Consider the following 24896-nt stretch of genomic DNA (forward strand, 5'->3'; position numbering starts at 1 on the left):
GCATTTATTCTCTCTGCTTCAATTTGTCCCTCTGTGGTCCATTGTCTTCTCACATTCTGTGGCCAGTGGCTTGGTAATCTGCAGAGACAGCAGTCTGTGCTCTGCTCTTATGTAACATCGATTCTCCAAGTGCTCTTAATGGCTTGTTCTGCACATATACAGTTGAAGTGTGTCATGCTGGAATCTAAAAATAACATTTTGCTTTCTCTCTCCCGCCCCTGATATATTTCAGTGGTTCTTAAGATGTAAAACCAGAGCCAAAGAGCAAGTTTGCAGTGGAATAGCATCTTAATATTCCACTCCTGACTTATTGCACTGGTGAACTATGTCTGTAAGATCATGTGTTGTGATGTTTCTCGGACAGCTTTACCAGAGGGCATAGGTTCATGCTAAGGTACTGCTGCATAGATCTGACAAACATGCTGGTATAAAAGGAGTGTGCATTGGCTGTGGGTGGGTGTATCTATCTATCATCTATCTATCTATCTATCTATCTATCTATCTATCTATCTATCTATCCTCTATCTATCTATCATCTATCATCTATCATCTATCATCTATCATCTATCATCTATCATCTATCATCTATCTATCATCTATCTATCTATCTATCATCTATCTATCTATCATCTATCTATATATATATATATATCCTAAGGCAGACGAAGGTGATTGAGGGGAGACTTTCACATTAACAAATTGTTGTTGGCATCTGTCTGTCTCAGAAGACCATGGAAGAGTGCACCTTTGGGGGTAAAATCAAACTGCTAGAGAATTACACCACCTGCTGTGGCTGTAGAGACCCAATAGAGGAGAAAAATATTTTGTAGCAGCTAGGGCAGATGAAAGCATCTGGTTTTGCTATTACAGATGCATCATGTTTAAAAAGAAAATTTATTTATGAATTTGTAAGAGTACAAAATACAGAACTGAAGAATAAAATTAAAAAGTGGAAGAAAAAATAGATATATTACATCAGTTCATAATTGTGTTCCATTGACTTCCCATCCATCTTTCCATGGCTACCTAAAATTTCCTTCTGGGTATTCTATTTTTTCCTAACTATTTAAACATTCGGATTCTTCTCATTATAAACTATAACTGCTGAGCTCTCTAGAAACTGACTAAATTTCTAACATTTTTACAATGGTTTTTTAGTTAGTCTACAAATGGCTTCCATTCCTCTTTAAAACTTTTCTCTTCTTGCTCTCTAATTTTCCTGATTAAGCTTGCTCTTTCTGCGTATTCTATTAATTTCATCTGCCACTCCTCCCTTGTAGGTACTATCTCCTCTCTCCATCTTTATGCATATAGGATTCTCGCTACTGTAGTAGCATACATTAATGAATTTATTTGTTTAGTTGGTACCTCGGACCTCATTATTCCTAACAGAAAGGCTTCTGGTCTCTTTGGAAAAGTCTTCCGAAATATTTTTTTCAATTCATTATATATCATTTCCAAATATTCTTTAACTACTCTACAGGTGCACCACATATCATAAAAGGTTCTATCCATAGCTTTACACTTCCAACATTTACCTGATTCTGACATACATTTTTGCTAATATATTTGGCATCAGGGACGCAGGTGCCACTTTATTTGGCATCAGGGATGCAGAACATAGGGCTTGCCAATCAGAATGTTGGCAGTTTGAATCCCCGCGATGGGGTGAGCTCCCTTTGCTTGGTCCCTGCTCCTGCCCCCCTAGCAGTTCGAAAGCACGTCAAAGTGCAGGTAGATAAATAGGTACCGCTCCGGCGGGAAGGTAAACAGGGTTTCCATGTGCTGCTCTGGTTCGCCAGAAGTGGCTTAGTCATGCTGGCCACATGACCCGGAAATTTTCAATACTGAGAAATTAAATCAACCCAACATGGGGAATGTGCTTGAGAAGGAAGAAGATTTGGAGAAGAGGGGAGTGGGGTGGAGAGGTGGGGGGAATCTTTCAATTTTTCAGATTTGTTTCCCTGGTGTACTCCAACGACAGTGATCTGGAGCAGGATGTTGACATTAACACATGGATCATAATTCCTCCATGAGTTTTGGTCATGAGTGCAGTGTGTAAACAGCAGGTTTAGACTACTGGGGCATACTGCTTCTTTTCCAGTTATTTATTTCCCTAAACAAAACAAAAACAAAAACAAAAAAAATCAGAATCATACTTCTTTCTCTCTCTTTTCTTCATGGGCAACGGGTGCTTTTACTCAGAGTAGACCAGCTCACATTAATAGACCTAGCTTTGTTGTGTATGATGATTTTAATTGTTCTGCTCTAAAAGTTGTTTGAATGCCACCCATTACTTCAAGGAAGGGAGTGGAGTAAGGGGGAAATGTGACTTTTAAAGCATTTCAGTAACAAAGGGAAAAAGCATGAGCTAGACCTCGTCACCTGAATTTTGCTGGTTTCTTACTCAGGGGCACCCTCCTTATGTCCCCAGGTTTCAAACTGATTGGGGGAGGGGAAAACACATAGGAGAGAATGTGATTACTGTTTTCCCACTCCAAAATAGTAACGTCTGCCATTGCAAGAGAAAAAACTGCACCTATTGTTTCAAGATTCATTCCCTCAGAAGAGGCAGCCAGGCCTGCAACATGCATCCAATTCTGTCAGAAAAAAAGTTAAAGGCTTTTAAAAAGTATTTTAAATTCCCTTGCATGCTAACACCTGAATGCATCTGCCTACAATTTGGCAGATGTTTGATCAGATAGTAGGAGGGGCTGAGCTGGAGAAGCAGGCAGCAGAGGTGGAGTCAGATTGTGAGGGCATTGTTCTGTCACTGAGAATTAGGTGCTACCTCAGAAATGAGATCAGATGCATCTATTCTGGTGAACCACACATCTCAGTGTGCAGGGGTCTTGTTAGGTGTGGCGAAACCCCTCCCCCCCATAGATCCTATATAAGCACCATGGGTTAAAAAGCAGAGACATCACTCTGCTTAAAAAGCAGAGACATCACCTTGCCAACAAAGGTCCATATAGTTAAAGCTATGGTTTTCCCAGTAGTGATGTATGGAAGTGAGAGCTGGACCATAAAGAAGGCTTTATGGATGGTGTTCTCGAAGCTACCAGCATGAATTTGACTAAACTGCAGGAGGCAGTGGAAGACAGAAGTGCCTGGCGTGCTCTGGTCCATGGGGTCACGAAGAGTTGGACATGACTAAATGACTAAACAACAACCACCATGTGTTATCTTTTGGGTTTTGTGTGAGGGTAAACTTAGATACTTGGAACTAAAAATGAGGTACAACACCTTTTTATTTTCTTCATTTGTTGGAAAGCTATGACAAAGAAACAGCTAATTAAGCCATTCACCTATAATTGGATAGATAACATCTTCAGTTCTCATACCAGCATTGAATAGGCTCATATTGCAGCTGCACTATCCATTCATGTAGAATATTCAGTCCATGGCACCCATCTCCCTTTGTTTTTAAAGAACGCGGATGTCAGAGTCAGTTCTGAATGTACTGAGATAACATCCAAGTGATGCCTTCAACTCAACATCCTGACCTTCTAGGCTGTCAATATGCTAGGCTTAAGTCAGTCTTCAATGAAGAGAGAGAGAGAGAGAGAAATCATTATGAATGGGGACAGTGTGTTCACTGCCATTGGGTGACTCATTCACTGTGCTATAGCATGCTGAATGGATAGGGTCATTATCTAAGCCTCTGTTGCCATTAAGTGCTGGGAAATGATCCATCCCACAGATCACTCATTTGTGGATCTGCACAGCTGACTCACAGCGTAAACTGAGCATTCAATTAGGATGTCAAAAGAGGAGTTTCCACCAATTCTCGCAGGGAGCAAAATTAGCAGGCAAATGCAGAGCCTCCTTTTGCTCAGTAAATTGCTGTCAGGGGCTGGTGAGGCTCTGAGGAGTGAGTGGAAGAGGAAGCAGGGCCAGAGGCTGATCCAGGAGAAGGGGACAGTGATTTATTGGGTTTTGTGCCTCCCACTAGGCAGGAGCCAAAACTGGAGGATGAGGAGGGGTCTGAGCAGTTGGAGATTAGGGAGGAGATGCAAGACATGGGGCTGGAGCTGGAGAAAGGACAGGATGCACCAGGATCAGTGGGAGAGTCAGTGTTCAAATGTAGGGGCCTGGAAGAACTCCCCGGACTGGGAGGCAGGCACAGCGACAACTTTTGTATAGGAGAAGTCAAGGGTGCTTACGCTCGCAACATCAGATGAGTTGGGCTGTAGGCATGTCCACACCATTGTTCCAAAAGTCCAGCTTGGAATCCGAGCCCAGAGAGGGACACTAGCTTTCCCAAAGCATTTGTGTACGTGTTTGGTGCACCTCAGGAGTTACTGTAAGTTAGTGCTTTGTCGACAATTAGTTGAACTATCAGCCATTTTTCCTCCTTGGGCTGGGTGTGCTCAAGAAAACTGCCACCAGGGGACTGGTCCTGGCTGCCAGCTTCCTCCTCTTCTGTTATAAAGGTAAAGGTAAAGGACCCCTGACAGTTAAGTCCAGTTGCGAATGACTCTGGGGTTGCGACGCTCATCTCGCTTTACTGGCCGAGGGAGCCGACGCTTGTCGGCAGACAGTTTTTCCAGGTCATGTCGCCAGCATGACTAAACCGCTTCTGGCGAAACCAGAGCGGTGCATGGAAACACTGTTTACCTTCCTGCCAGAGCGGTACCTATTTATCTACTTGCACTTTGACGTGCTTTCGAACTGCTAGGTTGGCAGGAGCAGGGACAGAGCAACGGGAGCTCACCCCATCGTGGGGATTCGAACTGCCAACTTTCCGATCGGCAAGCCCTAGGCTCAGTGGTTTAGACCACCTGCGTCCCTCTCCTTAGTTATGGTGTTGCCCTTATAGATCTCTTCAGGGAGGAGGATGGACACAAAACTAGAATTACTTGACTCTGCCTGTCCTTGGCTCTGGCTCCATCTGCTGTTGGTCTCCCTGCCTTCTGCCCTATCCTTCTCAATGGGCTCTGTCTCCTCACCTACGCTGAATGATATTTTTGAATTCTAAACCCAAGTATGCAGAAAGCCAGCGACAGGCTGAGTTGATGAATGTGGCATGTGTGTGAGGAAGGTCTGTCTATTCTATTGCCTCAGAATAACGAGTGTGAACAGCTCCATTGCTAAGTGTGTCCTTTGAGACATGCGATATTAGAGGTCAGTTCATGCAATTTGCTATTCACAATAAACCTTATGCCACAATAAATCCATCAGTTTTGCACTCATTGCTAAGAAATCTCTCACTCACCATTTCCCATCTCCCTTCGTAATTTGAACTCCTGATGTTAACTTTTTTATATGGCTTTCATTGTATTTGTTTTTTGTAAAGTTGCTGTGAACTGCTTTGAGATATATATATATATATATATGACATGATGAGATGAATTGGCAGGATAAAAATATTTTTTATATTTTTATAAAGGCTTGTTTACAAATAAATTCATTTTTAAAAAAAGAAAGAAAAGAGAATAGAAAAATTGTTGGGCGTTTGTCACCACCAAAGGGAAACAGAAGGAACAGCCCTATGTTAAATTATTCCCTTGAATGGGTTTCCAAATTGAAATCGCCAACATAGCAAGTGCAGAGTTGTTACGACACAGGGATCCATTTGAAATGATTTTCAGACTGGAATAAGACCATACGGTTCCATTGATTTTGAGGGCGGAAACCTAGTCATGTAGATAATACTATGCAGATGGGACCTTGGCTTTAGGGACTCGTGCCAAGGCCTTGTCTGCTCTTGGCCACCCTGAGAGCCAAATGCCTCCTGATTAAAATGCACATGGATGACAAACATTGCTAGCAGAAAACCGTACACCCAAATATTTATTATCTTTTAGCAAGGGATAATGCTGCTGATGCTGCCATATGGCTGGCCTGCTTTTTCTAGAAGTCCAGAACATCATGCTCCATACTTCTATGACCTGTCAATGTAACTGAATTTTAGGAAAACTTGAAAGCCCAGTTTGATGTTTGGTGTGACAAATGGGTGCCAGAAAGAATTAGGGAGGAAACGAGATTTTAAGCAGGGGATGGGGTTCCTCCCAGCCTTACCTGGAGCTGCCAGAGATTGACCCTGGGATCTTCAGATGCTCTACCTCTGAGCTATGGTCATTTCCCATATGAGTTGGGTGAGTGGTCCATTTAGTCTAGTGTTGTCTGCCTTAGAGAAGCACTCCCTTTCACTCCTTCCACAGAGGAAGATTGATTGGCCTGCTCTTCATATAAAATTTATCCTGTGCCATTGAGCTAAAGCACCTCCCTGCACATTGTTTGGCAAATAACAATCCCGCAAGAAACTCACAATTAGGCAGCTGATGTGTCTGTGTCCTGGGGTCTCTGTGGAGATTTGGCAAGTCATAATTGATGGGTTGATAGACTATGTTTGGGGGAGCTGTGGCTTGAAGAGATGCCCTATTTGTGGTGTCTCAGGGTTTGGGTTTTGTTGTTAACTTTCTCCAGCAATTTACAGCTTGACTCGTTCCGACGACTCATTTCTGATTCTTCCAGTGGATCTGTTTGTGACAATCTGTGGTTCCATAGATTGATTTGTAGGAAACTGTGAAATGGAAACCGTGGAACAGAGTGTTTCTTCATAGCTCAGGGTTGCATTAGTTGGCTTTATGTTCCTGACTCTGTATCAAGACCTCACTGCTTGAGACCAGTTACATCAGTGATTTGCCATGTAGGGCAGTCCACTCAAGAGAATTGATTTCCCTGCCTGCATGGGACTGCAAAAATAGGACAGTTGTCAAGCACCTGGCATGTGGCTGGTAAGCTACATTTTGCTTGTTGAGCCACAAATTGTGCAGGTCTATTCTGCATCCATACCTAATATGTAGAAAGGGAAAGAATAAGTAGGGAAGTGTAACATGAACTGGTGGGAACTGTGTGATGATAATTTCCTAGCTTCTTCATCTACTCCTCCAGATGAGGAGGAGGAAAAAATAACATGCACAGAACTGGATGCAAGCTGAAGCCTTTCTTGCAAAAGACACTGATGTTTTCACTGAGATGCAGTCAATGCTGTACCATGCACCATTTAATAGGTAGTTTGTGATTTTGATTATGCCCACTTCCTGCCCGTTTTCTTGCTTTACTTTTCATTTCTTCTTCTTTTTCAAATCTCTTCTTGTGAGTTCTGAAAAGCTGAAATATTGCAGTCAGGACCCCTGCTCTGTTGGCTCGCTGGGATCTTTGCAGTTTGGAAAAAAAAGGCTGCTTTGTGTCTGCACTGAATAACATCATTTGTTTCCTTAACGGTAACATACATTATCTTAGCAGTGCCGTTTGTTTTCTTAACGGCAATCATTTTGCTCTTGTTCTCCGGCATCTTTCAATGAAAGGCTCTAAAGATTTGGGAGAGGGAGTTATTCATTCCAGAAATGGAACGGAATGCTCTTTCTTATTTTGGGTATGGAATAATGCATAAAGGATAATTATAGGGAGAGATTGCAGCTTGGGAGAGAAAGGAAAGTATTGTTATTTATAGGTGTGCCCTAATGCACAGGTGTGTGAGATGAAGCAGGTTTTCTCTGTTACGAGCATTTTGAAGGTTTCTCTCCAGATGCATAGCTGCCAACCATCCCTTATTTGGCGGGAAAGTCCCTTATTCCAGCGCCGTGTCCCGCTGCTGTCCCTTATTGATGATGTCTTTTAAATTTCCCGGGTTTCAAAGGAAGCAGCTCCTCTCCCTCCCTCCCTCCCTCCCTCCCAGCCAGGGAGGAGGGAGGCTCCAACTGTGTTGCTTGGCTGCGTTGCTCACCCAATAAGGAGTCTAAGAACGACTGGGGGGTGGAGCTTGCATGCCTTGTGCCGATCAAATCGGTCGTGTTGCCTGGGGACTCGTCTTTGCTCAGCGCTTCCCAGTGGAGAGATGATGGTCGTTTTCCTTGCTGCATCCCCTTTGCCGGGTTGCTGCACTGTGGGAACCGCCACTTGAGGCTTTGTTTGGCTGGTGGGCTGGCTGGGCTTTCTGCCTTTGGCTCGGGAGCTGGTTGACTAAAATCCCTTATTTTGGCTGCTGGTCCCTTATTTTCAAATCTGTAAGTTGACAGCTATGTCCAGATGAGAACTTTTGGGATAGTGTAGCTGCTCCCTGTGCAATAGGATATGGTCAGGGCTGAGCACCCAGGTGTAATAGTTTAAACTGGATAGTGCTGTATTTTAATGACTGTCTGCTTTGAGGTTTGTGGTGTGTCATCTTGGCCTCTGAAAATCTGGGGCTCTTGGTACTGTGTGAGGTTTTGTGGAGGATGGAGGTGTTGGTTTGTTGAAGGAGCTGTGAGCGGATGTGGGGGTTGGAGATGTAAAAAAAATGTGGAGGGTTGAAGGGGTTGAGTGAGGTGTAAAGGGGATGGCAAGGCGTTTGGAGGTTGGCAAGGGAGGTGGGGTTTGCAGGAGATGGGGTAGGCAGGTTGGGGAGCAATGCCAGCAAAGGAAGCAGCCCCTAGGTAAAGGTAAAGGGACCCCTGACCATTAGGTCCAGTCATGCCCGACTCTGGGGTTGCGGCACTCATCTCGCTTTATTGGCAGAAGGAGCCGGCGTACAGCTTCCGGGTCATGTGGCCAGCATGACTAAGCTGCTTCTGGCGAACCAGATCAGCGCACGGAAATGCTGTTTACCTTTCCGCCGGAGCGGTACCTATTTATCTACTTGCACTTGACGTGCTTTCGAACTGCTAGGTTGGCAGGAGCAGGGACCGAGCAACGGGAGCTCACCCCATCATGGGGATTTGAACCGCCGACCTTCTGATCGGCAAGTCCTATGCTCTGTGGTTTAACCCACAGCACCACCCATGTCCCATAGAGCAGCCCCTAGTCCATATCAATACCAATACCTATCTATCTACTAAAAGCTCAGCCAGACTTCCTTTTATGCCACATTTCTAGGCACAAGTCTGTGCTTTCAAAGCACCTTATCCAAGCACTTTATTACTGTTATTTTTGCCCCAGTGCTTTCCCTGTGAAAACCTGCTCCTTACCCCTGAGTCAGAGCAAACAGCAACCTGCAGAAAACCTCAATTGCCATTTATTCCGATTCAGCATTAAAGAACGGGTTTTCCTGGGGAAAGCGGCAGGGAAGAGAAAAAGTGCTCAGACATGGAGCTTGTGCCTAGAAAATGTGGGGCAAAAGATAAGTGTGACAAGCCCTAAGCTAGGGTTTTCCTGAAAAGGCGGTATATCAGTATGGATTTGTTGAGCAAATATGTGTATGGAAATAATGAAAAAAAATATTATATAAGTTATACACATTGTAGACAGTTAAGTTAGGAAGAAACAGTACGTTGTAAATTATGGACAGACTATCCAACCCGCTAATTCTTTAAGCCACATATAAGCCCATTTACTCCAAAACATAATGAGCCTTGCCACAACCTTTTGAAGCCAGTCAGTGAGTGACGAGACTCTTAAACATAGACGATTCAAAACTAATGCTTCTTCAAAGAAATGCAAAATGAAACAAAGAAGCCACCTTGATTTCATCCATTGTGATATTCCGTAGCTGTTGTCTGACACGGCACCTTCCTCTCTCGGCTTCTGCCTCATTTAATTAAAAAAAAAAAAAAACCACACTATTCCTTCTGTTTCCTTGAGCTAATTTTTACAGATGATACCTAAACAAACAAACAAAAGCATTTCTTTAAAGGTGTGTCCAGACCGTGAGTCAGCAAAATCTGTGAAACCTGACAAATCCTTGAAACCTGGGCTGGCAAATCTACAGTTGCTACTGGATTCTACCGAAAAAACATTAAGGAAAGTCAGTGTGGTTCCATGAAGCTGGCAAAGCTGTTGAAAGTTGCAGTTAGATTTGCAGTTTAGTTTTGTGCTGATTGGCTTGGCTTGTGGCTTGTGATCTCAGTTAACTGTATTGGGAAAATGTATTGTGTGTACACCAAACAATGTAAACACACACACACACACACACACACACACACACACACACCCTTTCCAGCCTAATGACACCCTGCCTCTCATATTCTCGGGAGGCATTCCTGCTTTATGATTTTTCTGCATGAGCAGCAGTTTAACTGAGCCTTAACTTTGGGACTACTGCTCCCAAAGAGCCACGAAACGAAAGCTTGCTTCCAGTTTTATTCTGGGAGATCTATGTAGCCTCTTGTGCTACTGTGCAGCAGGGGGCAGGCTTAGGAGACAGCTGACCTCCTGCTGCCGGGGCTGTACCAGTGCATCCCATCTCATCCCCCTTGTGTAAGCGCAGTCTTCAGCTCCAGCAAATACAGCAGCACACAATTTATCCATGTATCATTAAGATAATTGATATTTATTAGTCCCCTGGTAATTTTCCGCTTTTTGTTTTTGGGTGTTGGGGATAAATCACAGCTGCAACAGGCACAGAGCATGCGTTTTGTGTCTATTATGTTGTCTTGATAAGGCTAGCCGGTGTTGTTCACCTTCCCAATGTGATTCATTGAGATTGATTGAAGCGCCGGGCTTGTCCTAGCCGTGGTGCAGCGTAATTAATGTCTCCTTATGCTAATATATGCGAATTCGGGAGTGTGCATTGGGAGGAGGGAGAGAACAAATAAGGATTAAAGCAGGCTTCCTCAACCTGGGGCCCTCCAGATGTTTTTCGCCTACAACTTCCATGATCCCTAGCTAGCAGGACCAGTGGGCAGGGATGATGGGAATTGTAGTCTCAAAACATCTGGAGGGCTGAGGTTGAGGAAGCCTGGATTAAAGAGTTCACTCCAAAGTATAAATCAAAATTTTGCCTCACTACATTCCCCCACTACCCTGAAGAAGGCAAGAACCCATCAGAGGCACGACCAAAAGCAAAGATTGTGCCTGAATGGGACACCATTTCTTTTAGGTTGTGTGACATCACAAGATTTGAATTGTGATGTGCTGCTTAGTTGATGAAGTGCTGTGTCTGGGTATATTAAAAGAGAAAAATCTTGATAACTAAGAGGATCAACGCTCTGCAACTGGAGCTAAACTGGGTGAAGCATACTGATTTTCCTCTTGCTGCCCTGCTCCCACATTAACTTTCGTCTCAGGTAAACTGTCTCTTGGATTTAAATGCTTCCATCCCAGACTAAACACTTCTCGATCCTTTTGACACATGTGAATCAAAGAAACGCTGGGAATCCATCCCCTTCTTTTAAATTCTCATGGCCTTAAAGTGGCCTACAACAACCTAGTGTCTTCCAGATGGTTTGGAGTACAAATCCCACCAGCACCACCCTATGTGGCCATGCTGATGGGGGATGATGGAAATTGTACACCAGAACATCTGTAGACACCAGATTGACAATAGCTGCCTTCACATCTTGAAGCACCCATTCTTGCATTTCTTCCTGCACTGCATACTCTGGCATACAAAGATTCTCTAAGTCAGGCTTCCTCAACCTCGGCCCTCCTGATGTTTTGAGACTACAGTTCCCATCATCCCTAACCACTGGTTCTGCTAGCTAGGGATCATGGGAGTTGTAGGCCAAAAACATCTGGAGGACCAAGGTTGAGGAAGCCTGGTGTAAGTTCTTAGGCAGGGATCTTTCCCAGTTCTGCTCCCTAAGACCCTTTAAACTCAAAGACCTCATAGAACCATAGGAGACCTCCTTATACTGAGTCAGACTGTTTATCCATCCAGCTTACTATTGGCAGCTGCCCTCCAGCATTCCAGACAGGGTTCTCTCCCAGTACTACCTAGAGATCTCAGGGAGTGGAACATAGACCTTCTGCATTCAAAGCAGATTCTTGGCCACTGAGCTATGCCCTTCAAGGTTTTTGCTGTTAGCCTCTGTCTGTCGAGGGCCACATTGTCCTGTTTATCATCATAGTAGCGAAGGCGCACATCATTGCAACAGAGCATACCCAATGCAATGTTTGATTGCACACCGTGTCTTAGTGGACAGATGGTAGCTGTAGCCTTATTGTCTCCTGTTGCAAAGCACCTCTCATTGGGCACATGATCAAGGATTGTTCTTCAATCATCCTGTCATGCCACTTTGAACCCATGAGAGGAAGGATGGAGCATGATAAGAAAGGAAGATCCATGCGGGTCAATCTTGAAATGCATTTATCAGGCTGCATTGATCCTTGATAGCAGCCTCGTGCATCCAAGATAACCATAGATTTCAGGTAATAAACCTGCATGTTTTGTCGTGCTTATTGATTGTCTGAATTACCCCATGTTTTCGCATTATCAGGACATAGGTACATTAATTTGTTTAAATGTAACAAAGCTTCACAATTGGCTTTTGCCTAGCTAGCACTTGAGGCTGCTAGCTATTTGCTGTTTTATACAAGTAGCATGGATAGGATTGGAACCTAAATGTTTCAATGTGAGAGTTGAAGCAAATGTGAGATTGCTAATCCATGCACTGGGGCTCTGCATCCGGTTTAGGTGAATTTTGGAGGCTGGAGCAAATAGGACTGATCCCAGCCATTCCAGGATTTGTCAGCAGCAGGTTAAGGCTGCCCTGGATTGGATCAGACCAACCTGGGGCAATCTGGAGCTGTCAAACAGGGAGGCGGTAGGTATTAAATATGCAGTCAGGGTGTTGGGAGGAGAGAAAGAAGCTATTCAAGAACCTATCTCTGCTCACCGTCCAAATACATTTTTAAGCAGGGTAATCCACTCAATATGAAATGTCCACATTCTGAGCTTCCTTATGTGTGGAGTTTCAACTTAATTTGAAGTTTTGCTAGTTCATATTTTTTAAGGGACAAACTGGAAACTCAGGCAAAATATATATTTTTTTTTCCTAAGGTTGGCAGCACAGTGCCAAAGACCTGTCACAACAGAAACTTCTTCAGTATTCAAAATAAGGGTGTGCTTTTCTTTTTTTCTTATTGTACACAAATAACATATTTTTGAAAGATTGAAGAAACCCAGCTGTGAAGCTCTGTTGAGAACTACAGGTATTTGGAGACAGAAAAGCCCTTTTCTCCTTGACTTTATTGCATCTTATCGACAAGAAAGCACACCCAACTGTACACAATACAGGGCTGTATTTTCTTTCCAGAGTTTATTTCTGGTGACATGTTCATACTGCTTGAGTATTGATCTCAAGGCTTATACTGTTGTCAATAAAAAAAAAATGCAGTCTTATGTTGCAGAGTTGGGTATAGCCTGATGTCTCAATAACTTTTTGAAATGGGTAGTATGCCATTAAAACTTTGAACTATGCCATTTTCTTCAGTAAAGCAAACACACGGCACACACACATGTAAGCCCTTTCTAGCATTCGTGGAAAGTGTTAAGTAAACTCACAACAGGGAAGTGTTGTGAAGGATGATTTTGCTAGCTCTGCTCCTTGCCGCCATTGTTGTTGCCAGTGTGGTGTAGTGGTTAAGAGCGGTGGACTTGTACTCTGGTGAACCGGGTTCGCGTCTCCGCTCCTCCACATGCAGCTGCTGGGTGACCTTGGGCTAATCACACTTCTCTGAAGTCTCTCAGCCCCACTCACCTCACAGAGTGTTTGTTGTGGGGGAGGAAGGGAAAGGCGATTGTTAGCCGCTTTGAGACTTCTTAGGGTAACCTCATCATAGAATCTCAGAGTTGGAGGGGACCCCAAGGGTCATCTAGTCCAACCCCCTGCTATGCAGGAATCTCAGCTAAAGCATCCATGACAAGTGGCCACCCAACCTCTATCAAACAAATTAGCTGTTTTAAAAGAAGCATGTCCTCAACTGTACTTCCATTTCATCAACTGTTCAACTGATGGCAATAAATAATAAAATAATAATAATAATAATAATAATAATAATAATAATAATAATAATTTATTTATACCCCGTCCATCTGGCTGGGCTTCCCCAGCCACTCGGGCGGCTTTCAACAAAATATTAAAATACAGTAATGCATCAAACATTAAAAGCCTCCCTAAAACATGGCTGCCTTCAGATGTCTTCTAAAAGTTTGGTAGTTTTCTCTTTGACATCTGGTGGGAGGGTGTTCCACAGGGCGGGTGCCACTATCGAGAAGGCCCTCTGCCTGGTTCCCTGTAACTTGGCTTCTCACAGTGAGGGAACCGCCAGAAGGCCCTCAGTGTCTGGGTAGAACGATGGGGGTGGAGACGCTCCTTCAGATATACTTCTCAATAATGACAGATAACTTCTTAGAGCTTCATCCCATGTCAGACTATCTTCCACAGAGCCTTGATTCATATTTCTGAGCATCCCCTTGTCCCCTCCACAAGTCAGATCTAATGCGAATTTCATGAGTTCCAGTGCTGGGCTCTGACCACAAGAGGTTTTGAATACCTGATATTTTGTTGTATTTCTATATTCCAATGGAAGCCGCCCTGTGTGGCTGGGGCAACCTAGTCAGATGGGCAGGGTACAAACAAATGACAATAACAATGTTTGAACCTCAATCTGATACTTTGTAAAACAGTCCACCTTGGTCTGATGTGTTTCAGAGGTTGCCTAATTTCACTTGAGATCTGAAGATGCTTTGACATACGTGTGCGTAGAAGAGGCTTAATTATCCCACCCACCTTATATGAAATTAACTAAATTAACTAAAATATTTTTAAAATGACGATAACTGCTTTTTCATTTGAATGTTTATTATACAGTATTTTTTATTTATCTGTAATTACAAATAACAATATTAAAAATGCAAAAGTCATAGGAAAAAGTCTTCAAACTACGTGAATAAAGTTAGATAGTATTATTAAACAATAAATAAAAACCAATCTTGGTTCAGAAAAGAGGACGTACTTCTTCTTTTTTCTTACATTTTGATTGAAGTGGATGAAATCTGTAGGCATAAGAGGCTCTCCAGAATGGACTGAGCCTGCCAAATTACAGATAAACAGGTCCAATGGATTTTGTGCCAGCCCCTGCTAAAGTTCTGTCTAGCTATCTGGAAACATTAATAACTTTTATATTTGGGGGTGAAGTTTGCAGGCATGTTCATCCCTTTGGAGGGGATAAATCCTGCTAAATTCCAGAATGATAGCTGCAGTGGTTTTCCTGTCAGCTTCCCCCTGGGGAGAGATCAGTTTAAAAGCTGCTCTGCTGATCTCCATGTACGAAAGGAAAAAAAGTCATTAGTGAAGAACTACAAAGCCTGTTCGTTTCATCTGCAATCATCTGCTCTGCAGTGTCAGGGTAACCTACTGGCTAAGGAATCCTACTTGCTCTGGGGAGACAGGGATTCAAAAATTCTGGTCGGTTATGAAGCTCACTGTATGACCTTGGTGAAGTCCATGCCACTTATCTACTTAAACTACCATGGAGGTGCTGCAAAGATGAGAACTGTGAAAGAGAGAAAACTGGATGGAAGGACAGGGTATGCAATTTCATGCTGCAATGATAGCAGCATACTTTGCGAATCCTGGGAAACAATGGGTGGTATTCAACTAAGTTTTTCTGTGTAGAGCCATTGATATTAATGAACACAATTGAGTTCTCTACATTAATGGACGCTCACCATTTTCCTGGTGGGCGATGGTTGTGGACTGTGGTGATCACACAGGGTCCCCGGATGTTTAATGGTCTATTGATCCCTGTGCCACCACTGTGCTCACTTCCCCGCTGCCACCAACCAGTTACTCTCTGGTAAAACACTGAGTCCAGTCAGTTGTTAAAAGTGAACCAAAAACACAAGTTTATTTTACAAACATTACCAAGTTTATGGTTTCTCAGATAATATTCCTGTCAGTATCTTAACTTTCGTTTCTTTACCGGCCTATACCTTCCTAATACCTTCTGACTGATTATCTCAACTGTTTGACTGACTCCTCTTAACAAATTCTCTCACTCTCTCACACCAGACTAGCCCAACCCACAGACTTTTTTATCTGTCTCTTCTAACTCCAGACTCTCTTCCCAACAACTCTAACTCTCCAAAAAACCCCTCTGTGCTTAAACCTTATACACAGTTAACTCTGCCCCCTGGGTTCCCATTGGTTAGTCATTTTACAATTAGTTAACCCTTTCCCCATGAACCCAGTACGATGTCACACACATAGGAGGGCAAACGCCACATGGACCTTCACTCTCTGCCTCCTTCCTAGCCATCCAGACCCACGTGGTCATCAGCTGAAGGTGTATTCCCCTTGGCTGTTGCATTACCTTCTGGCTTGCAGCCAAGTTCAAATGGGCCAATCAGGTCCCAGGTGTTGGGGAATTCTTTTGCTGGCCAGCCAGGCATTGGCCACCACCATGACTGGCTAGGCAGCAACATATAAAAGAGCCGGCCCCATGGATCCATGGATCCACTTTACTTGACACTAGCCAGACCTCATATGGAGTATGGTACCCAGTTTTACATTTTCAGAAGGATGTAGGCAAATGAGATAATGTGTGGAAGGACAAGTCATAAGAGGAAAGTTTGAGAAAAGCAGACAATTTTAGCCCGGGGAAGAGAAGACTGAGTGGAAATGCAGGATAGCTCTTGTCAGTGACCTGAAAATTGGCACACAGAAGGGGGACAAAGACACAGAAAAGAGCTGTTGCCCCAGAGGGTGGGAAAAGATCTAATGGGCTTAAGTTGCAGAAGGGTAGAGTTCAGCTGAACATTAGGAGATACCTTTTAAAAAGTTTGTTAGGGATGTTTTACCTCTGGGTTCCCTGTATCAGGGAGTGGGTTGAGCGAGGTGGCCTGCAAGACCCACACCTAACTCTATAACTAGTTGCAGATAAAACAGTGTGAGGGTGGAAGGAGGGTGAAATCATCACATTGAGAGATGAATTAAGAACAGATAGGGCTGTACCAATGTGCTTACAATTGTTGAGCCTACAACAAATCTCAGGGATTTATGGGCTGTCAGGCTGGGGTTTAACCTGTGTGCTCCCACCAAGCCCTGGCCAAAGGAGAAGATTACAGAGAGAGCACAGTACCACCAGAAAATCTCCCAGAGCAACCTTCTAAATGGTCTGAACAACCTGAGCATTCTGCCATTTGTGCCTCTTATGTGCAATGGTCTGTCCTTGCTGGGTTGAACAGAACTGGATCCGACACATTGTGTTACAGACTTATATTTCTAATGATTTCATTACAAGGAAAAGTGCATTCTCCTTGTCTAGCTTCCTTTTCCCCACTGCTTTCTGCAACAACCATTTCTAATTATTGAAGGTGGTCTCCCCTCCTCTCTGTCAAGTGCATAGAAAACAAATGGGATGTGTTTGTGTCATTTTCCCTCTACAGTGGTACCTCGGGTTACAGACGCTTCAGGTTACAGACGCTTCAGGTTACAGACTCCGCTAACCCAGAAGTAGTACCTCGGGTTAAGAACTTTGTTTCAAGATGAGAACAGAAATGGCGAGGCGGCAGCACGGCTGCAGTGGGAGGCCCCATTAGCTAAAGTGGTACCTCAGGTTAAGAACAGTTCAGGTTAAGAATGGACCTCCAGAATGAATTACAGTGGTACCTCGGGTTAAGTACTTAATTCGTTCCGAAGGTCCGTTCTTAACCTGAAACTGCTCTTAACCTGAAGCACCACTTTAGCTAATGGGGCCTCCTGCTGCCACCGCGCCGCCGGACCATGATTTCTGTTCTCATCCTGAAGCAAAGTTCTTAACCTGAGGTACTATTTCTAGGTTAGCTGAAGCGTATGTAACCTGAAGCGTATGTAACCCGAGGTACCACTGTAAATTCTTAACCCGATGTATCACTGTACTTTTTTGTGAGATCACCTTTCTTATAGCGTGTGTATGCGTGCATAACTTTATATATTCACATCTATAATATTTTAAGATGGGGATGATGCTGTCAAATTGGCAATAATAGTAAAGGTAAAGGGACCCCTGACCATTAGGTCCAGTCGTGGCCCACTCTGGGGTTGCGGCGCTCATCTCACTTTATTGGCCGAGGGAGCTGGCATACAGCTTCCGGGTCATGTGGCCAGCATGACTAAGCCGCTTCTGGCGAACCAGAGCAGTGCATGGAAATGCCGTTTACCTTCCCACCAGAGTGGTACCTGTTTATCTACTTGCACTTTGACATGCTTTCAAACTGCTAGGTTGGCAATAATAGTTTAGCCTTAATTAGTTTACTCTTAATTAACAATGGATAAACTACCTCCACTTCAATAATGAGAAATCCAGAGAATGCTTAATGGTGGGGAATCACTCCCCCCCCCCAAGTTCTAAATTAATTATTATGCTGGTCACACTACATTCAATGGACCTAAAAGGTCATCTATTTTTAGTCCAGTTCCTGGACCCAAGTTGCTTCTTACATGGAGCAGAACGAAACATAGCCATTCCTATGTATAATATATGTAATGTTCTTGGAACTTTTGGGCAAGACCTTCCCAAATCTTAGGCTGTGGTTGCTGGTGAGAGAGAAGCAACCTATTCTCAGGGTGGCCAACAAGGAACTGAGGGAAACCAAAATGGAAAGATGGGCACATCCCTAGGGATGAGCCATGCTCAAGCTTTTCCCTTCTGTGTATCATGTAATCAATTTTGTTCCTGCAATCACTGAGCAATAAGGCCTGGTGCCATTTCAAAAGAAAGGTAGTGTTTTGTGGCAGATCCAATTCTGACTTCACTTACCAAAAGGAGAGGAACAAATAAACTCATATATTACATAACTGAGCTGAAAATGGAGGTGCTTTTACTGAGGAAGAATCTGGAATGAAAGGAGAGGTGTGGCATTAAGAGGTCAAGACCTCTAGCAAACTAGCCTGAAGGCTTCAATCACACTGAGGTTTGTTGTTGACATTAGTTCAGCAAACTGTTCCATATTGGACCATAAGGGGAGTTGTTCAGTAGTCATCTTGTCCCAATTATGCTTTCTTAACCTGAAGGAAGTCTTCATCTGGCAGCAATTTCCCAGGAGCATGTTTCAAAGAGGGGAATGGTGGTGTTTATCTGGCCTCCTGGCATCAACATTGCTGTGGCTTAACAGGAGAGACAATGGGAGTATTGAGGTGGCAGGGAGGTGGGCATGGGCTGGGCATCCTGATAAACCCTAGCTGGTGCTTTCCCTGAAGCACCTATGCCAACCTCCCCATCACTTCATCCCTTCTTCTCTCCCAGTAAGCTGCAGTGATGGCGCCAACATCCCTCCATGCAGACCACACCTGTTCTTTCCTGTAAAAAGGAATTGAAGCAGTTTGAACGTTCTTCCAGCAGCTAAGACTGCTTCCAGGTAGCAGTCATACAGTTTCTGTGATATAACACCCTGTGACTCTTGCTTCTTCACCTTGGTTTCTCCAGGCACCGTATTTCAGAGGTGATTTCCCTTCCTTTCCCCTTCCAAAACTCTTTCACCAGTCACTCAAACTGTTAAGCATCGTCTACGAAAGCAATTTTCAGCTAACTGTAGCTTTTGGAGTGAATATGAATAGCTGAAATTGTGACTCAATGGCTGGGGTAATTGCACAAAAAATAGAGTTAATCTTTGTTTAACTCCTGCGACTTTATGTACTCGGCACACTGAAAACTGACAGAGCACCACGGTTTCAAAATACGAGGATTGTTTTCCTGCGGTAATAGATCACTGGCGTAAGGTCTTAAATGGTTTTGCTAAAGCGAATGGCATCTTCACTGGAGCATACAAAACATCCCTGATTATTCTATGACTATTGTTTTTAAAGTGTCAGTGAAAGTAGAGAATTATTTTTGGAAGTGTTATGGAGTTTAGAAGTTGGGCTGTGAATGGGGTCAGGTATGAGTGCAATAAAAACTATGGAGGAAGAAGAATTTTGCACAGTCCACATTTTAAAGCAAACTGACCTACTTTGCACACCACAGACCAAAACCAATGCATACATATACTGTAATTATCTGTTGGATTTTGCACCTTTTCAAATTTTGTGCTATAGTTCTCAACTCATAAAATGTACCATTTAAAGCAGATTAAGAGTATTATTTCACAATTGCTTTAGGGTAAAATAAGTTTATAAAGGCATGCGTTGAGATAAAATATTTTTATACCATTTTTCATATTTCTTTTGTAAAAAAATGTAGTCTGATTTAACAGCATAATGGAATGGACTTTTGAATGAAAGAACCCGAAACTGACACAGACTGTCCATCCTTAGTAAAGGCAGAGAAACTGTCCCAAATGTCTTGGACTATAATTCCCATCATCCCTAGCCTGTGTGGCCAATGTAGTCAGGGATGCTGGGAGTTGAAGTCAAAAACATCTGGAGACTTAGAAAAGGCCGCATAACACAAATATGTATTTCTCACCAACAGTACACTTGATGAGAAGTTGCCACCAACCCTAGCAGCCACATGAAAATCTTCTTAGTATGTGTAGACATCACGTTTCTTAGATGTACATCTCATAGTATAAAGTATAAGTTATAAGATGTACACCAAAGAAAGGAAATGTTCACAGCAGCCTTTGACAACCTGGTGCCTTCCATATGTTTTGGGTCAGGGCTGATGTGGGATGTTTTTTGACTATATCCCCCATCATCCCTGGTCCAAAATAACTGGAGGTACCAGGCTGGCAAAGGCTGGTCAACACACACTAAGAAGGCATGGACCTGACTGCTGAAATGCTGTCTGTCAGTTCCAGCCTATAACCTTGGTTGTGGACTGAGTTGGATGAATGGAGTCAATTCATAGGTTGGGTGATTCAGTCTATTTTTCCACCTATTTGATCCTGTTTCCCTGTTGATATGTGACTTGAGAAGGCAAAAAAAACCTCACAGAAATTTAAATAAGTATTTAAATAGTATTTTAAAAACATTTCTCTCAAAACATGCATTTATAAAAGGTATTTTGATAGGGTTTTGAGCTGGCATGCTCAGAAAGTAAAGAGGCTTACAGTTCTGGTCCATAATTTAATCAAGGTTGTACAGATCAGGTCAGGCTGAACGGGGATTCGCAAAGATAAAATACTTGAAGCATCCTTACCAATTCATGTCTGTGGCTGAATGTAAACTGATGCCTTCAAAGTTTCTAGCCAGGTGCTAGTATAACCTGTCTGCAACAGTCATCATGTCTAATCTTTTCACTTGGAAACCTTTGATAAGTTTCTGAGAAATCCAATGGTCCCCAAGTGCACAGTTTGAAACCTTTGTAATAGAGGTTAGTGATATGAAAACTCATAGAGCCCTTTTTTTAGTGTCTTTCTTGTAGTTCAGTTTTTACGGGAAGCTGTTGCACTGGATTTTATGAAATTGCAAAGAACAGCAGGCAGTGAGATGTGTACTGTACTTTGGTGTTCCACCCAAGTGGCTTGGTGGCATTCAGAATTTGCTTTCTCTTCCCTAGGAATTTGTTCATTTGAGAGAGCTCTATCGAATAACAGCAGTCCTCTTGGGAGTAAAATTCATCTCGGTGCAGAGGGCTGGCGCAGATGTAATAAACCACTTACAGTAAATCCCAGCTAAGCCCTCTAAATAAGAAATAAGTTGAGCAGAAGTTGTTGTTGGGCCTCTGCTGTTGGCTGAATCTGATGTTAACTGCTCATTTTTCTGTATGCTATCTTGGCTGGAGACGCGGAGGCTGTGGGGAGATTGGGTTGGCTGCGTAAATTACAAATTGGTCTCTCTTCTCTCATTATTTGGTTTGCATAGGTTGATAAGGTAATAATATATCCCTGTTGAAATTTTGCTAAGAAAGAGAAGCTTCTCTAAGATAGCATTTGTAGAATTGCCACCAGTTTTCTGCCAAAAGAAAATTCAAGGCAGATTGACAAGGTGAGGCGAGGGATGGTTTTGATATTCTTGGAAGGGCCACACAACCATAAGTTGTGTCTGACTTTTTCCTAAAGCAAAATTCGAGGTGGATTTGCATGCTTTTAACGCAGGCAAAATGTCAGTGGGAATTTCAACCATAATAAAAGGAATTTATACATTAGCATCATTTCTCCAGAGGCAATCTCAATGTTCCCCAGACCAAAAAGTTGCTTTCTGAGGATTGTAGTGAACTAACTGGGCTATTCTTCACCATTTATCCCAACAGGCACACAAGTTAAGGGATTTACAACATTGCGGTTCCTGATTGAGCCTTCGGATGCTGTCACCATGCGAGGAAGTAACGTGTTGCTCAACTGCACGGCAGAATCGGATCAAGGGATTCCCGTCATCAAATGGAAAAAGGATGGAGTCTTTTTAAACTTGGCAGTGGATGAGAGAAGGCAGCAGTTTCCCAATGGATCTCTTTTGATACAAAACATAGTCCATTCCAGACACCATAAACCCGATGAGGGTCTTTATCAATGTGAAGCATCATTAGAAGGTATTGGAGCTATCATCAGTCGGACAGCCAAAGTCTCTGTAGCAGGTAAGAGCTCACCTCTTTCTTTCTTTCTTTCTTTCTTTCTTTCTTTCTTTCTTTCTTTCTTTCTTTCTTTCTTTCTTTCTTGGCATGGTGAGAGGATGTTCTCATGCTAACTCTACATGGATTAAGACTTGTTTTGTTTGTGCATTTTGGATTAATGCTTTTCCTAATCCTTGCCAGGACTGAAGCACATAGTGGACCTTAATCCGGGGCAGGCAGGAATTCAGATTGTTGTGGCCAAAAGAGAGAAATGCAGGGAGATGAGACAAATAATCAAGGATACCTCTATACAACAATAGGTCAGAGGAAATGAAGAGAAACAATAAAAACTTCTGTTTCTGGCTTGCTCTCTGGTCTGCAGACTTGGGGGACTGAAATATACTCAGAGTCGCAAAGTGATTTCATGCTCTTTATTCAGCTCATAGTGGTGAGGAGGAATGAATGGAAGTCTCCTCAAAGCTTTATATACATTACTTACACAATGGGCTGCACATGATTGGCTAATTCCGGAATTCTACTGTAAGCCAATCAGGTTGTGGATTCACTTCTATCTGGAGCATGATTGGGTGGTTCCTGCCAACCAATCATACTGCTGCATTGTTCTAGGACCAATCAGACTGCTGCATTCTGAATCCTATTGTTCTAGGACCAATCAGACTGCTGCAGTTTGGATCCTGTTCAACTCAATATATAACAGGGACTGAACTTCTGCTGCTGGCTACAGAGTGCCCCTTTCACCTTGCCTCATCTTGCCCCTCCCCCAACCAAAGAGCTGGGTTTGACACTTGCAAAGATCAGTGTAAATGTGGAGTAAGGGATAGCCTAGAATTGAAGTATGTGGTGTGAGGGTGCTGTACAATCAGAGCACCAGTTCCTAGGGATGCATCTGGTGCAGAATGTGGCCACCAGACTTCTAACTGGTGTGGACAGGCTTATGCTCATCACACCAATTTTTGAAATAATTTCAATGGCTGCCTGTTCATTTTATGGATCCAGTGCTGAGTGCTGTTCCCTACCATTGGGGCCCTAAATGGCTTAGGACCCAAATATTAACAGCAACACTACTTCTCATTTCAGTGTACCAGTGATAAACTCTTCTAGAGTACAACAATGATGGAAATCTTGTTGTGTGTGATCAACTTTTAATTTTAAATAACTGTCAGGACAAAAGGGAAAACTTTTATCATTCCTTTTTTTAAAAAAAAATGTGGTATTTCTCCTCCACAGAAATGAAGTTAGACATGACATTACTGCCACAGTAATTTATTTCTGACAAGCTACTATTCATGCTTAAATATGTCTAATCAACCCTTTGTTGCTGTGTGATATTTGAAGCATGTTTATTATCTTCAAAAACAAGAAGCAGGCTTTGAAGCTAGAAATTAACTGCTTTCCAGATTAATTCAGGGTCAGGAAAAAAACAAAATACCAAACTTCTGCAGAATGTGAAATGTACTTTTATTAGTATTCTTTTTCCCCTCCTACTTAGCTTTTCTAGAGTGACAGGAATTCAGCAGCCTTAGTTTCTGCTTCTCATTTTTGGGTGAAGTGCCTCTTGTACAGAGCTGACGCAAATTGGCCACTTCTGAAATCGCAAGATGATTTAGGGTGTTTAACAAATACTTGAATTCAGATTCACGACCCTCGTGAAGGTTGCCAAATCCAAGACTTTGCTACGTTCGGGTGTTAAAAAGAATCCCACCATTTGTACTTGGTAATCTGCTGTCTTGTACTTTAGAAGTGTCTTCCAGCCGTGATCTATATTAGCTTAACCAATCAATAGAACCTTGAATGGAACCTCCCAAATAATGAATGAAGACTGTGGGGAAGGAATTCCGATGTGAATGAAGATTTGCAGGGAAACCTCATCCCACTGCTGGATTGGGGTACTAAATGAAAGTCCTTTAATCCCTCCCCTGCAAGAGTCTCTCTCCCTCTCCCTCCCGCCTCTCTTTTTATTCCTAGAAAAATAAAACCAAGTTGCATACTTTCCCCACAAACAGTGGAGACTGCCCTTAGCCAGTCTCTACCTACAAACTTCTTCCTTGCAACCAGTGGCGTAGCGTGGGGGGGAAGGGGGGGCCAGCCGCACCGGGCGCAACATCTGGGGGTTAGGGTTAGGGGGCGCAAATCCACGGGTTACGGGGCGCAAATTACTTGCCTTGCCCCGGGTGCTGACAACCCACGCTACGCCACTGCTTGCAACCAGTCCAGGGTGGGGTGGCTTTGCCTGTCAGCTTCCTTCTCCTTTATGTCAGTGTTGCCCTTGCAGAACTCTCAGCAGCCTTGACAAACTACAGTTCCCACAATTCTTTGCTGTTTGAAGTGGTATGATGCTGCTTAAATGCTGGGGCCTAATGCTCATCTAGGTAGTTTAGGAAGTTTAACAAACTCAAGGATGTCGTCCTCTTTCTGTGCTCCTCCCGATGGAAACATGGAGATGGGGACAGATATACCCCTGCTTTAAGTCGTTTACATACTGTCTCCTCTTGTATATTATTTACTACAAATCTTGACGACTAAGCTCTTTAGCGACGAAATGTTGGATTACTGGAATGACGTCCAAGCACTGAACCACTGGTATATCAAGTGCTTTTTTCTGGGGGGACTCAGGGGTACGCATACTCCTAAACATTTTGTGAATTTTTGTACTTTTGTCCATTTATTGTATTTGTTTTTCCCAATTTGAACTATAAAATGGCGATTTCCTTGAGTCAAAATGAGAGTATCCCCTGAACATTTTTTCAGAAAAAAAG

At 43.1% G+C, this 24896-nt stretch overlaps 1 protein-coding gene across 3 annotated transcripts in view; it reads left to right on the plus strand.

Annotated features, from left to right (window-relative positions):
* DCC (DCC netrin 1 receptor) overlaps positions 1–24896 on the plus strand; it is a gene marked incomplete at its 5' end in the record, with an annotated part of 927493 nt that overhangs the window by 345362 nt on the left and 557235 nt on the right. For all 3 annotated transcript variants that reach the window (XM_083575505.1, XM_083575506.1, XM_083575507.1), the window contains one exon: positions 21823–22143. In XM_083575505.1, the coding sequence (XP_083431631.1) occupies positions 21823–22143 (321 nt within the window). The remainder of the gene's footprint in view (positions 1–21822; positions 22144–24896) is intronic.

The sequence above is a fragment of the Podarcis filfolensis genome, assembly GCF_964270895.1.
Source record: "Podarcis filfolensis genome assembly, chromosome: 11".
Lineage (NCBI taxonomy): Eukaryota > Metazoa > Chordata > Lepidosauria > Squamata > Lacertidae > Podarcis > Podarcis filfolensis.